The following is a 16,015-nucleotide window of genomic DNA, read 5'->3' as shown; positions in this document are numbered from 1 at the left end:
ACATTTATGAAGTGGTTTGTTTGCATCGATACTTACTTCACACGCGTTGCTTCATTTTATTCTTGATATAATTATGAGCGTTACAATTTACAAACGATTTTATTTAATTTTACTCTTTTGAGATATTGTGAGGAATGAGGCCATTTGGATGATTGAATGAATTATTCTATTTAATTATTTCAAACATAATAACATATATCTCAAATACTCAATAAATATATTTTAGCTCAATATCATTTTTCCAAAGTTTTATATATTTACACTTGCTAAGGCTTTGACTCACTATATCGCTTAATTACTAGCCACGATTTTTGATTTACCATAACTGCATGGTAACATTCGAACTCTTGAACTTGCCGTATGAAAATGTTTTGTGCCAGACTAATTAGGAATCCTTTTTTAAAAAAAGTAAAAAACACATGGCTTTGTTTACATTTTGAGCGCAACTTTACGTGTATATTGTTTTGTTATTTCATAGATATTTTGGGAAAAATGTAAACAATATATACATGTTTTTATATTTAGATATGATTCAAACAATTTTTAAATTAACAATTGTATAAAGAAACGGAAAATTATCCCGACCGGGGCGACGTGCTTTCATTTTTTGTTAAAAATGATGGGTGTCAAATGTAAACATTACCTCTGTGCCTATGTTCGTCCTACGATCGAGCCTTTGGGGTGGACGGGCGTGAGACCCTCTGATAGAGGTCAGTTATTATAAACATATCCCTCTTGTCTTTGTTCTTTGAGAATTTAATCAGGTGTATTATAAAACATGCACCGCTAATAATCCACGTGTTGACAGTTACGCGTCACCACAAATACATTGTATCCATCGAATACTTAGTACTTCTTATCGTATCACATCTTTTCGATGTCGATATGGATTCGTAGCGTAGATTTAATAATCAACTTGGATCCCAAGCACGGCTGTAATATCGTCAAGTCAGACGTCATCTCTAACATCTTGAGCTACTTGGAAAATCGTGTGTTTGGTGCAACTTCGCACATATTCTCACTGTGTGTAAGCGTGACGTCAGCCCTTCGCCTCCATCTGCTACCATATTAACGGTCAACGAGTCTTCTCACAAGTTGCCTGTGTTAACAACATTCTTTACTGTTATATACAGCTACTATTTAATTAACTTGTTACAAACATAATTGTATATATAATTAAAGTGTCTGTTCTGAATAAATAAAATTACTCTCTGTGTAACATTACTTTGAATTGAGCGTCCATTTTTGTTGTTCTACAACTTAAATTTATTGGGAACTTTTTTGTTCGTTCGCCGCGATCTGATTAATTCTACACCTTACGAAGAAGCGTCATCATTCGCTGTTCAATTGAGTAAGCTCCTCCCACTTTTGACCGACTTTTATTGAATAATTACGTCACTTTCAAATGACGATTTTATTGCATAAAATATAAATAAAAAGTCGTGTGAGTGTAAATATAGGGATTGGATGTCGTTTTTATGTTAACCATGCTTGTATGGAGCAATTCCTCTAAGAATATATTCAATATGGGGCGCTAACGCGCCCCATAGAATATATTCTTAGAGGAATTGCTCCATACAAGCATGGTTAACATAAAAACGATACCAATCCCTATATGATAACACGAAATTCAAAATCTTCATTTTAACCATTACGTTGTTATGTTAGTCAATTAGAATGAAAAAAAACTCTTAATGTCGACGAAATTGATTATATTTTATAATAGAGTATATTTGTACACACCCACTCACTAATCATTTAATATTCATTATGATAAAGGTGTGCTAGGTTTTTCAATGGACGATACGGAACCACAACATCGAAAAAAATATGGCTGGATCAACTAGAGTGCAGATCTTCGTATTATTACGCCTATCCTGACTGTTCCGCTAACCCCTGGGGTGTGAACGATTGCTCCCATTCCGAGGACGTTTATCTGGATTGTAATTGTGATACCACCTACGGTTTGTATTCTTATACATATTCACTCTCATAAAAAAAGTAATGTGCCTTCCGTAGGCAAATCCTTTTTGTGCAAAATCATAGTAAGAAGAAATATTATAAACTAAATAATTATATATTGTTAGGATCAGTATACCTCCAAGATGGATATTGATGTTGAGAAGTCATGAAATTTCCTATGGATTCTAAGTTACGCATTAGTTTACACATATTCGTTTTGGAAGCGATTGACGAAACCAAGCCATAATAAATACTATCTAATTAAAAATTAGACTTGCAATTCCGCTCGACTACGTTGCTCTACGTTACGCTCCAATACAAAATCTACCAACCCACTGTTCGGGGTCACCTTAGGATGGTCCCTATGGTTAGCTAATCAGCGTGTTGCCTATGAAATATTCCGTGTGATTGAAGTATAAATGGCTACTACATGCAATACGTCCCGAGATGTTCCGATTCCTAGCCAGGGGACATGATGAAGTGACCCCGAACAGAAAGTTTGTTAGATCTTGTATTGGAGCGTATCGTAGTGGAGCGGAATTACAAGTCGAATTTTATTTAAATTAAAATGAATAAACCTTAGTACGATTCAAACAAATCAAGAAAGGAGATTTTTTTTTCTAATGAATATAATCACGCAGAGTTGCTCCACATGAAATAGGTTATGATATAACTATCATCATGTATTAAATATATTAATGTGATGTATTTATATATATGTAAAATGTAAGCCATATTGTTTATTGGTTTCAGAAATAACAACTGCTACGCATGATTCAACGTCAATTGGAGGAAGGATCAATATCGGTAAGGTCACTTTTATTTAGATTTAAATGTGTCACGTTACAATTGAAATATAGCTGATAGTGTCGTAATTATGTATTACCGTTATGTATTTTTGCAGATTTAAACGTTATTAATGCCAAAGGTTAGGGTTTCAAACTACTAACGTCATCAGGAAAAAGAAACACTTCCGGCAGATGACAGTGAAAGTTAAGGTTTTTATCATAAACAATGATAAACCTGAAAAAAATTACTTCGAGGATAAATTAAAGAAAAAGAACAATGTTTTTAAGACATCTGATAAGGTTAAACAGCAGAGATCAATTCCATTTATCATAATGTCATAATTATGTTATCAATGGTATATACTTTTATCCTGCAACTGCCCCACATAATGACGGAAAACTACTGCCGAATAAATTTGTGCTTTATTCGTCAATGCAAAATGCTTAATCCGTCAATAGGATCACGTGAATTTGTTCCATATCTGACGGAACTTTTTTCTATCTTGACCCCGAACTTTAACCTTCCGGTGAAAAACTGTCACTCAGTCTCGCTAAAACGTGACATCACATTCACCGGAATGACGTCATTTTACGATATCGAAAATATCGTATTTCAGTGTCGTCTTCTTCGCTCATAGCAAATGTATGTATTGTAAAGTAATTCTTGGATGGTTAGTTATTGTTTTTTTTAATCTATTGTTTCAGTGATATTACTCACTGGTACTATTACCGTATGCGCTTATATATAGCCCACGGTAGCGAAAAGGGATACACGCTCATTCAGTTTGGTGAATGAATCGTTTGCTCCAGAAACGTCTCGCTTCGAGTGAAACCAAGTAAATAACTGGCGATTTGTTTCGTTTTGAATGTCATAATGGTTGCAGGATGAACAAGATACACGGTAAGTATCTTACAATACAAGTTTTATTTTGGTGCTCGACACAAGTCATCTCGGCTTTCCGAAGTCACCCACCAATATAAACCGTGCATTGTAAGATACTAATCATGTATTCTCTGTTTTGTCAGTTATTATTTGCAATTTCTTTTTTAAAGAATCAATTAATAACTTCGGCTCGCCCGATACAAGTTTCTTTTAGACCCAATATGTTTCCATATTAGGTCGCTATTAAATGATTACATGTAACTAACAATAAACATATGGAACTGAATAAAACAGCAAATAACCAGACGTCATGCATTAAACCTACCTACTATCGTTTTTGTTTGAGGTAGAAATATTTTCGAATGTTTCCTGCTGTCATTTTCCCTAAATAGCACAACAAAATACATATTACTATTTCGAATGATGTTGTCATGTGTTTATATATATAGCACAGGGGACCAACTTTAGGCTTAGTGGACAACAGCTACAAGTTTACCATGACGGGAGATGGGGAACTGTATGTGATGATGGATTTAATGTTGAGACGAGTCGATCGATCTGTTATATTTTAAACGGGTATTATCCAACGTAAGTTATGAACGATAAAAAAAAGTTCTCACAATTACATGAAAATAGTTGTTAGTTAAAGATTAGTTTATGAACGTTCAAAAAGTTCTAAAAATTATACACAAAATATCGTTTTGTTAATCATTAAGTTATGAAAATTCGAAGCTCTCAAAATTATGCAAAAAAATATTTGTTTGTTATATATTAAGATTATATTTCCATTCTACTTTCAGGTTCCCGTTTGGTCTATGTTAAACTAGATAGGCAATATCAGGCTATGAACTCAAATCTGGTCAAGCGTATGAATATTCAACGTTTCCACCGCGTCACTGACAATATATAGTGTATACTTACGCATATTTATAACGGTTAAATAATTTAAAAAGTTGTTTTAATGTTGTGCTGTTTTTGAAATCTGATAGTATTATCGTGTTGACAAATAACATGTATTAAAAAAATATCATCGCATAATTTCCATTTATTCGTTTGTTTCAAACCGTTTTGTGTTGAACTATATTCCGAAGTTGATGCTATGGCTGTTCCGTTTATTGAACTTGGTGACGTCAACACTAGCGCAAGCAAAGGATATACGTCTATAGTTTTGATTTTGAATAATCATAATGGAAATATGAGTAATGAACTGTTACCAAATTGGACATACAGCTGATATGAATACCATCTGTCCGAAAGATAAATATTCATGGCGCCCTAATGGCCCCATTCTATTTATCTTCCTTCCGGATGGACTTCATATCAACTGTATGTCCAATCCGGTAACAGTTTATTGCTTAAATAAACGTTAGAAAAGCTCTCAAAATTATGAAAATATAATTATTAGTTAGTATGGTTTCCTAACAGAATTAATCGAGAAAAAAAACAGTCATCGTAGTCTTTATCTAATATTTTCATCGTTGCATTGACCACGTTTTGAGAAGATAATGAGATGAGCCATTAGAAATCATATAAATTTCATAGTAACATGAAATTAAAAATCTTCATTTTAACCATTATATTGTCAATTTAAATGATGAATTAAGAAGGATGACGAAATTGATTCTATTTTACAATAGAGTATATTGTACACACCCATTCACTAATCATTTAATATTCATTCCGATTAAGGTGTGCAAGGTTTTTCAATGGCGGATACGGACACACAACACCTAACAATATATGGCTGGATCAACTAGAGTGCATATATTCGTATTATTACGCCCATACTGAGTGCTCTGCTAGCCCATGGGGTGTGAACGATTGCTCCCATTCCGAGGACGTTTTATCTTGATTGTAATTGCGATTTCACCTATGGTTAGTATTTGTCGTATGCTCTCGAACAATAATGGGCAACGAAATTAGTATATATGTAAATATGTTTTGCGAAGATATGGTAATGAAAAATTGAAAATTAAATATTTGTTGTGATTAGTATACATGTACCTCCGAGATAAAAAAATTCAAATGTCGATCAACTAAGATCTATTCTCATAACTTGTTTATACATATTTATTTTAAGGTTATGACAGAAATCAAACCAAATAAAAACTTCTTGCAATACTTATTGATTGAAGAGAGCATTAATAAACTGAATAACTTTCAATATTATTTAATAAAATGTAAAACAAACATTATCATGTTTCTCGTTTTAGAACAAACAACCTCTGACATTGGTCCAACGTCCACTGTAGGAAGGATCACTATCGGTAGGAATGGTCACATGGTATTATATAGATATGTCATGTGACACGTGTAAATATTGTCATAGTTACATCAAAAATTCAAATTGCGATTAATTCGAAGTTTCAAAGTAAACTGTCGACAGTCACGTGTTAAAGATGGCAAAGATATCTCACATATTAGTAGGTGTATTACGAGATAAAGACATATTGTTCAAAACAATTGTACCCATGGCCGAAGCCCCTCTCTGAAAATGTTTGAGAAACACCTGTACGTATATTTTTATGGGTTTTTTTTATCCTTTCTACACCGTGTAAGCATGCCATATATCATTGATCATGGTTTATTACTACAAAACACTCTAAAAAGTAGCTGAGGATTAATCGAAGATTATATGAAGTAAGGCCAAAAAATATATGTATGTGTAGGGTTATATTGGGAAAATAAAACAAATAGGGTCGGTAGGTCGGGATGCTTTTAAGTGTCTTTCACTCTAAAATAATGCCAAGAACTGAAATCTGAGATCGAATTCCCTACTTTTAATTTACTTTTCGTAGAAAAGTGGAGGGAAAAATAGGGTTGGTGGTACAAAAATCATGTCACTCGGGTAACCCTAAACAGACATATTTTTTGGCCTAAGGTGTTACGAACACATAATAAATCCACTTTACTATATTGAAATCAGTAACTACATTATAATTAAATTTACTTTACGCGTCCGTTGTTATTATTATTAATAATTTTTATTTTATTTTTTCATAATTCATATAACGTATCTAATACCGTTTTTTAATTAGATACCATGTGGGTTGAAGACTCATTTCGTGTGTTCAATTTCACCATAGATGACAGACTGCGCATTATCTGTGAAACATTTATTTATAATTAATTATACTATCATGTTTCTACTTATACAAAATTAAGTAACCTCTTCAAGCTACCAGCTGTATGAATGATGGCATCTGTGTAATGAATGGTTAAAAACAAATAATAAAACTAAATATTGTTTGTGATTAGAACATCTCTATGTTAAAGAGCATAAACGATAATCTTATCTTTTGGATAATAATGATGTTTAATCGCGTTTAAACACAAAATAAATATTTTTTTATTTTTGTTGGCTGTGCAACCGGTATCCCATTCATATTCAATGGGCATATTGTCATGGATATTTTTTTCTCGGGACGCAATTAATTATTCAAATGTTGTTAGGCCATGCAGTATATTGTATGTTTTCACATTCCGGAGCCCCAACATTAGACATTGAATATATTTCTTTGTTAATACAAAACCTAAGTCAACTTTATTTTTAATATCTTTAACATAAGGTCCATTTGCAAATTTTAAACCAAATACATATATATATTTATGCCACTTCAAAATCAATCCGTCAGTAAGATCAATAAACTTTAATTTAAAAAAGCTGACAACGCAAGAGTATTGACAAACTTTAAAATAACGAGCTTATTATTTTTATGTTAATCCTAATTATGTTTTAATGAATTATTATGAATTTAAATTATGTTTATGATGAATGCGCATTTACTGTTTTAAGCTATACGTGTACAATAATTAAAACAATCGGCAGTCCCTCGATAAAAAAACAAGGACAATTTTCGAACCAAGCATCGAATATTGGAACACAATTCATATTGTATCAAATCAACTAAATGTACGATTAGCCCTCGATAATCCGGACATCCTCTTTACACGCCTTAACCATCCGGAATACGAATTCTCCAGACTGCCCAATTATGTGATCAAAGTCAATAAGTAATATTACAGTATACCATTCTAAATATCAAAGAAACACAATTTAACAAAGCATGACAATTTATTGACTCGTGCCCTCTCAGGGCCTCGAACTCACGATCTATGGCACCCAATCGCCTAGCCAAACATACCTGCGCCTTCTACCACTGCGCCACATCTGCATTCCCATTCTGTGACATTTCCGTTCGGACTGCGAGTGTTCCTCATTGTTGGCGTCCGGTTCACCGGATTTCATAACACCGTTACAAACCAAACTCTCAAATACCTTGTAAACTTGTTTCTTATACTATTCTATATAAGATGCCAACTCGTAAATTAACAACCACTGTGCAGCAGATATAACCAGCCAGAGTGACAACCTCTGTATAAAGACTAAATAAGACTTTCTCAGGGTTCCTAATTTGTAATTATTACAAAACCATTCCTCTGTGTATTAGGACCAGTTCACTATATAACGACCATTCCTATTGATCCATTTGGTTGTCTCTACAAACTGATTTGATTGTACAACAAATTCGGAAAATCCAAGACAATTTACTTCAACATACATGTCTTGTTAAACTTAAGCATCTATTCTAATTTGTGTTCCAGAAGAGACCACAGTAGGTAAGTATGCACATTTACAGTTTTCTTTCAATTTTCGGTAAGCTTAATATTCTGCTACATGATCATTATCTTAGAATGTAACAATGCTCCACGTATTTCAATTTTGAAGTTACAGTAAATCATGATTGTATTATTGCAGGTCTATCTACAAGTAACATCGTCTCAATAACCTTGATAGAAAATTATTGTGATACAGACATTGAGCATTCGTCTTCATAAACTGTATTTTTACAGGATTGTTGTCTAAATGTTACGTGTTTCTCAAGGTAATGCTTAGATTTATGCTGCTATATCAATTTCTTTTCATTTTATTTATTTGCTGACAGACACGGCGACAACAATGGCATATCCTGTGGCAACTTCAGCATCGTTAGGTAAAAATGTTTACCGAAATATCCCTAATTTCAATTTCCTCAAAACGGTCGTTTATTTCTTATTTCATGTAAGGATAAAAATGTTGATGTGACGCAGTGGTAAAAGGAGCAGGTATGTTTGGGCTAGGCGATTGGGTGCCGTAAATCGTGAGTTCGAGGCCTGGATAGGGCACGAGTCAATAAATTGTAATGCTGTTAAATTGTGTTTCTTTGATTTTTCATTTAACGATATCTTCTTTAGTTTGGTTCTTTGATTGTTTTGATTAAAAACTACATATATCTAAGGTAGTGAATATGCTACCTGAACATTTGTCTAATGACGACGAAGACTACATTGTCCATATCGTACAAGTCATCGAAACTTCGCATATAATCTTTCAATAGTTTCGTACAATCATCATTTTATGTGCGATAATTAATTATAATTTCAATAAAGAATTGGGAACCCTCGTGTAATGTATCGAGAAATCCGTTTCATGTGTCATACTCCATATTTGGGCAAACATCATATGGGAACCGGTTTGTACTAAATTTGGCCGTTTTCAACAAGTAAATGTTAACACGCACCAGCAATATAAGATGTATGCCCATTTGAAATTTTACACGAGATTTGAACAAAAATTGGCTGGGATAACTTGTTTAGTATGTAAAAGTTTCACTTAAATGGCAATTTTCTATTTCAGATTTGTATGTGAGATCAATCACAGTCGACTGTAATCCAGACGCTTGGAATATCATGATTTATCTGCCCGATCTTTACAAGCGTCATACTGACTTCGATCCATCCGATATCTACTTTGGTCGTCCTGGTTGCCAAGGTTACCGAGTCGGGAATTACCTACGAATAGACCAACAGTACAGTAACTGTGACACGCATCACTTTGTGAGTACATGTACAATAGGCTCCATACCGATGGGAGAATCTTTACTTGAAAGAAAAAAACTCAACTCGTTTTTGCGTATTTTGCGTCAAATAAATCACCGAGATTATTTAACAACAAATACAATAGGAAGTTTTACCTGTAATTTACGAAATCAAACTACTGTGAAATTATTCCCGTTGAGTATGAAAACATGGAATTCAGTCACCGCTAAAATAATTTGGCTTACACTTGAATAGTGTTATTTTTAAAAGGAATTCGGGCGAGTGATGTCCAGGTGGCTATTAGAGACCTTAGAATCCTACCACTAACAGCTGCATTTAAATAATGTTTATTGTTATCTGCGTGTAGTTACATGAAATGAATGTTTGTATTGTTAGTATGATATATCATGTGATCTTAATCTTACATTTGTGTGATGTTTTATTTGCTACTTTATTAAACTTTTTTTTTACTTTACTCTTTTCATTTCTTGGTATCTCGTATTCTATAACTCATCGTAAAAAACAAATAGATGGTAACTGCATTTTTATCCAACAATGCGTTACTTTAATTGATATCTATTTCTAGCTCATAGTCCAGTCATCAATGTCCTCATTAACCGTACCGTCTAAGTTAATATTCATTAAAAATGTTGAACATTGTCTTTTAGATGACGTTTGGACGGGTAGAGTACACCAATACGCTTGTATACGCCTACAGGGATCCTAATTATAAATTCATCATCAGAGAGTACCGCTTTAAGATCGACGTGGAATGTGATATGGCGACCCGAGAGACTGTTTCTCAACACTTTATTGAGTCACATAATCAAGTGCGCGTGCGCAGTAACAACCCCTCCATTTCCAGTTCCGGTCATTATCACGTGCATATGACATTTTACAGGTAAGGAACATGAAATGAATAGTTTTATTCATGCAACCATTTTATTGATATTACTGGTAATTAAATAAATAATGATTGTAAGGAGCATCATCATTGTTTTACATATGTAATTAGTGATATTAAGATATCATGATGTTAATCGTGTCTTTGCCTTCTCAAAGGTTTGATTTGCTGAATATAATTTTAAAGATGCTCCACCGCCGACAAATAGTATTTTTTCATTATCAAAAACAGGAGCACGATTTAGTATTTTTCTTCAGTTACAAAAATTACCCAATTTACACCATTACCACCAATGAAAAGTTTGAGCTTCTAATTCTACGTCAAGTTAAAAATATGAAAAATAATTAATTGCATCCCGAAAAAATTCCGACGCACTATATCCTATATGGAATGAAGTACTGTATGCGCATGCACCAAAGGCAAAATGAAAATATATATATTATTTTTGTTTTAATTAGACATACATACACACGATTGAACACCAATTATTGTTCAAATAATGAATATCATTTATGCTCTGTCGGCGGTGGAGCATCTTTAAATCATCTTCTATAATTATTTTTATATCTATAAATATCAAGGGACCGCGGATTTCAACAACAGATGTTGGGAAATCCTCTGACGGTTAGCATTGGGCAGGATATTTTTGTAAGTGTGAACACGCCCCTCTCGGACTTTGACGTGAAGATGAAGGTAGACTCCTGTTATACACTGCCATCTCCGGATGCCGGAAACCAATTCAAATTTCATCTGATTAAAGATGGGTAAAACATCATTTCTCAATACATGTAGCTGTTTATTATTCACTTTGAATGTACACTTTGGAACGAAAACCAAAACGTATTAAAAGTGTAATAAATTTGATATCTTGAATAACAATCTACATGTATGTTATGCAGTAGTTACTCCATTTACATTTTACCGAAGTGGTCAGATTCAAACCGATACGGATATAAAAAGGTAAGGAGTTCAGATTGACCACTCGTGCGTCAAAATTCTGTAATAGAAAGTTATTTCTAAACGTTGTAGAACTTAATCCACCATCGATGTAAATTAGGAAAAAAAACAGTTCTGCTTGCAGTATTAGTCATAGCTCAATCATGGTTGAATACTTAGGTAACAAAAAGCCGTCTAAACAAAAACTATGCATGCATACAACTGTCGTTACAATTTGAAATCGTGAAAACAATCTATGGTTTTGATATTTATTTGTACATGCAGCGGTGTTGATTTTAATTTTTGATTGACATTTTGTACAGATGCACCAGTGACGTGAATACACACGTGCTGTACCTATCCTCTCACGAGACCAGGTTTGTGTTCCGAGACTTTGAATATGACACCAATCAGGACAACCTTTACTTATTCTGCACAGCTACATTTTGTAACGTGACCGACTATTCGTCAGCATGTGACCAATCATGTCACAGCGTCAAGAGGAGATCTGTCCAATCACCGTCTCAGAATTTCATTCGACGGGCGGAGACTTCTGAAGCTTTACATCTCTCTACAGGTAAAGTTATAAAAGAAATATCTACTATTATTATTAATATAATAATTGAAGTTATCTTTCAAAATTTAAGAATATGTACTTTGTGTCATTTTAATAATGTTGAAGGTACATTTCATTTCGTTTTAAAATCTAGTGTTACTCTGATATCCGTAAAAAAATCATGATTTTTTTCTTCAAAAAAACAAGTATGTAAAACAAGCAACTTTTTAATGTAACAAATGTAAAAGAATTACAGAACTTAGCAAAATACCTCAAAGCTGCTAACGCAAAAAGATTTTTATTAAATCAATTAGTTATACTCTTCCGATTGTAATAATGTCTACTTATATGTATTATATGATATACCATTATAAATGTCATGTATTAATGTATGAATGTATATCCAACTGATGAATCAGCAGACTCAAAGTAAATAAAAACTTGAACTTGAACACATCTTCAAACGGATTACACAAGCGTGTCAAAAGAGTTAAAGCACATTACATGTTCAATAAAGATGCACGTATTATGAAAATGTTGTACGTTGATTGAATCAAAACATAAAATTTACCCAATCAGCAGTCCGGAATTTCACGTGAATTTTTTTTTATGATGTGCATTAAGTGGGTTCAACATAATCACATACATGTATTCTATCACATTTAGGAAGAAACAGAGTATGTCATTTACTATTTCATAGTCTATTAAAACCGTTTTCACTAATACGTTAATTGAACCACAAAACTGGTGCTATGGCACACTATTAGTGCTAAAAATACACTTAATTTGCTTTTTTTTTATTATTATTACTTTCCCTTGTCTTATGACATTATCAATAATAACGACATTGAGCTTTACTAACAAAATGGAACAGCCAAGAATTTGTTGTACATGTACATATGTATTCTGCGTGAATATAACTATAACAGGGTAAAATGTCCGTGACTAGGTAGCTCAATTGGTGCAACCAACTTTTTTCCGCGGTTTTCAAACTTCGCAATTTTCATTTCTTAACAGGTTCACGATTATTATGATTCGCGGAATGAAAAATAAAATGGAAATTATAATTAGCAAATATACTGTAGAAGGTAATTCGCCGTGGTAAACTTTCATGAACTTTCTTGGGTGGGAAAATTTAGAAAGGTAAATCGGACTCGAAATAAGGTTGTTTTACAGTAATTTGTGCGTCATTTTCTATCCGTTTAGAATTGGAGATTACGTAATGTTGATGTTCATTAAAAGCTGATCATATTTTCACAGGTCGCTCAAGACGGGAAACCGGGGAGATCGATGAAACCAAAACATCCGGTCATGCGCAGTACATCAGTGTGGACGACCATCTATTTATAGCTGTGATCGTCAGTGCTGTAGGCATATCTGCAATTGCTATCTTTGTAGTGATTCGAAGATACAAGAAGCCAAGGTCAAGGCCGATTGACACTATATAACTGTGATATGGTATCTATTTAAGATTGTAAATGTCACCTGACATTTGTGTTAGGATAACGATTATTTGATATCTTACACATCATACCTAGGACTATTGTTGTAATTGTTTTATTTTAAACCTATGATTAGCATGAAAATAAATAGTGTATGCTACATGTACCTCATAAAGCATACCTGTGATTTGTGAGGTTTTAGACTTTGTTTAAACTAGTGAATTTTACATGCAGCACAACGATATATGACTCAATAGTAGTAACTAATGTTAGTCCTGATGCATGTATTACACACTTTTCATCAACTTAGTTATGTTCAAATATATCTAAAACGTAATATATAGGCATACAAGATATCACCAGTTTTAAAAGGGTCTATAACCTTCAAAAATTGCATAAGCGTACAACTAAGTGCATACTGTGATTTGCTCAACCATATTTACCTGTGATTTATGTAGGAGGCAAGGTCTAACAAACATAACTGCAATACCACATTGTATATATACAGTGTATAATATATATATATGGGAATAACGGGATGAAGTTAATCAAACATCTGTGATTTGTGTATAAACTGAATTAAGGCCATATATTTACTTCCATGCTATACATCATTTGTATCAAAAATTAAAATTGTGTATATGTATGTACCATAGAGGGAGATGAAATTTTGATTTACATAAAAATAAAAATTGTTTTAATGAAAGTAGTTGTGGAGTAGCTGTTATTCATTGTGACATGTCCGTGAGTGTACCCAGCTACCCTCATCACGGTATGCGATACGAAAATATTACACCTCTAAAAAGGCTCAGTGGAACTATGTTGTAGGCCGAACCCAAACCCGCGGTAGTGTAGGGACGTGACCTTTAATTTATCAATAACTGGGTCACTTCTAGATCTACTGTAGTGGATTTGAATTGAAACATATTTTATTGTTAACTATGCTCCATCTCCGTCTGAGCATAAACGATACACATCATTTGCACAATAACTGATGTATTATCGTGTTTATATGTGTCTAATTAACACAAATTGCATATAAAATAATTTATTTTGTTTTTGGTGCATGCACAATCAGTACTTAATTCCATATAGGGCATAGTGCCATGGATTGGCACCACCAACTTGTATGCATGTTAGCTACAGTCAGTGGCCATAATACAGTATGCAAGTGAAAATTTTGCTATAAATTGTTAGTAATTTTAGTAATTTTACATATTTTACATATTTTACATATTTTACATATTTTCAATTGTTATTCCTAACGTCTTTTTGCATTCAACCGTAACAAGATTTTATGTACTGACTAAGAACTATCTTTGGATTCTAATCATCAAAAATATTTTTGCGCCAAATTTATCGAGAAATCAATCTTAATTGTAGGCATGTATTTTTATGACGCCATTTTGCTATAGACAAAGAGGAAAATGTGACGTCACCAAACGTTGTTTGAATATAAACGCTCACAACTCGGACATATTGCAGCGGAAGAACATGTTCATCATTTAAAAATAAGCGCTAGGTAACTAGCTTTTATGTTGTCAAATTTTAAGTTTTTACGTTTGCAATTGATTTCTGGAGAGAAGTTTTTAAAAGTGTAAACTTAGTAAGAATATATAGTAAAAAATCGCTTGCGTACTGTATTATGCCACTGACTAGTTGTTCCGTTTGCAAACCTTACGGATACCAGATCGGTTCTGTATAGTGAACACATCAAACCTGTTTACATGAATCGCAACGGCGGCTATTAAGTTTCTTAAAAATAACGTTATAACGAGTTAGTGAATATCTTTTGTTTTATTTTTCATATGGAATATAGAATAATATTTTTATGTAATAATTCCAGCCTTTAATTCCTTAGCTTTAGCGTCTTACGACTGACTATAAGTACCGATTGTTTATTAGAAATTGGATGTGCAAACTAAAGCCCTGTAAGGGATTCGAACTCAAAGTGCATTTGTGGAGGGCTAGTTGTACAACATGTTGAATAATATATTAACCATCGGCTACCTTGGACATATCGAATTGTAAATTATCAACATGAATAAAACTTAAGTAAACAAGATCAATCCTATGATTTTTTGTAAAAAAAACCACGAAACCACAAAACATCTGTTTTCGGAATCTGGTAATATTCGTAGTGTGTTAAGAGAGTATATAGTTATATGTGCTGTCTTTTTCATACTCACGAATCATGAAGAGCTTTTACTATGTTATTCATCACCGAAAGTTACCAACATTTAGATAATAACAATCTTTACATTGCATAGATGTTTTAATTTTACAAGTACAAATAAGAGCTGAACAGGTTTTTGGTAGGAATTAAATTGATAGTGTATTGAAATGAGTACATACGGTCAGACCAAGGTGTGGTCTACAATTTTATTTCATCTTTTTACAGTGTTAAATTTGTAACTGCAAAGTTATTTCTGCAGGTATGTTTCCATCTAAACATACATAAGGCATAAAGAACAAGAATTTTACATTACGTAAATTCTGTAGTGTAAGTAACATTTATACGTGGTTTTCTATCCATTTGAATGGTTTTCACAATTTAACTAATCAAATGATTTTCAATAAATTACAGAAGAAAAAAAAACATGTCAAAATGTTCGCCCATGCAGGTATGGCACATGTAACTTAAAACAGGCACTAACAGTGATTAACACTCACATTAATTAGGTA

General features: G+C 33.1%; 1 protein-coding gene across 1 annotated transcript; it reads left to right on the top strand.

Moving 5' to 3' along the window:
- The first annotated feature begins 3,635 nt into the window (after nt 1-3,635).
- Nucleotides 3,636-13,817, top strand: LOC138312214 (CUB and zona pellucida-like domain-containing protein 1). Its single transcript, XM_069253213.1, is given in 12 exon segments — nt 3,636-3,651; nt 4,083-4,221; nt 5,323-5,476; nt 5,478-5,508; nt 5,847-5,900; nt 8,239-8,253; nt 8,580-8,627; nt 9,311-9,510; nt 10,161-10,393; nt 10,978-11,160; nt 11,656-11,909; nt 13,149-13,817. Coding segments are annotated over 12 exon segments (1,515 nt in total). The 3' UTR covers nt 13,337-13,817.
- The last annotated feature ends 2,198 nt before the right edge of the window (nt 13,818-16,015 follow it).

Source organism: Argopecten irradians, unplaced genomic scaffold (assembly GCF_041381155.1).
Source record: "Argopecten irradians isolate NY unplaced genomic scaffold, Ai_NY scaffold_0251, whole genome shotgun sequence".
Taxonomy (NCBI): Eukaryota; Metazoa; Mollusca; class Bivalvia; order Pectinida; family Pectinidae; genus Argopecten; species Argopecten irradians.
Note: the sequence above shows the minus strand (reverse complement) of the source record. Positions and strands in the feature narration are given on the sequence as shown.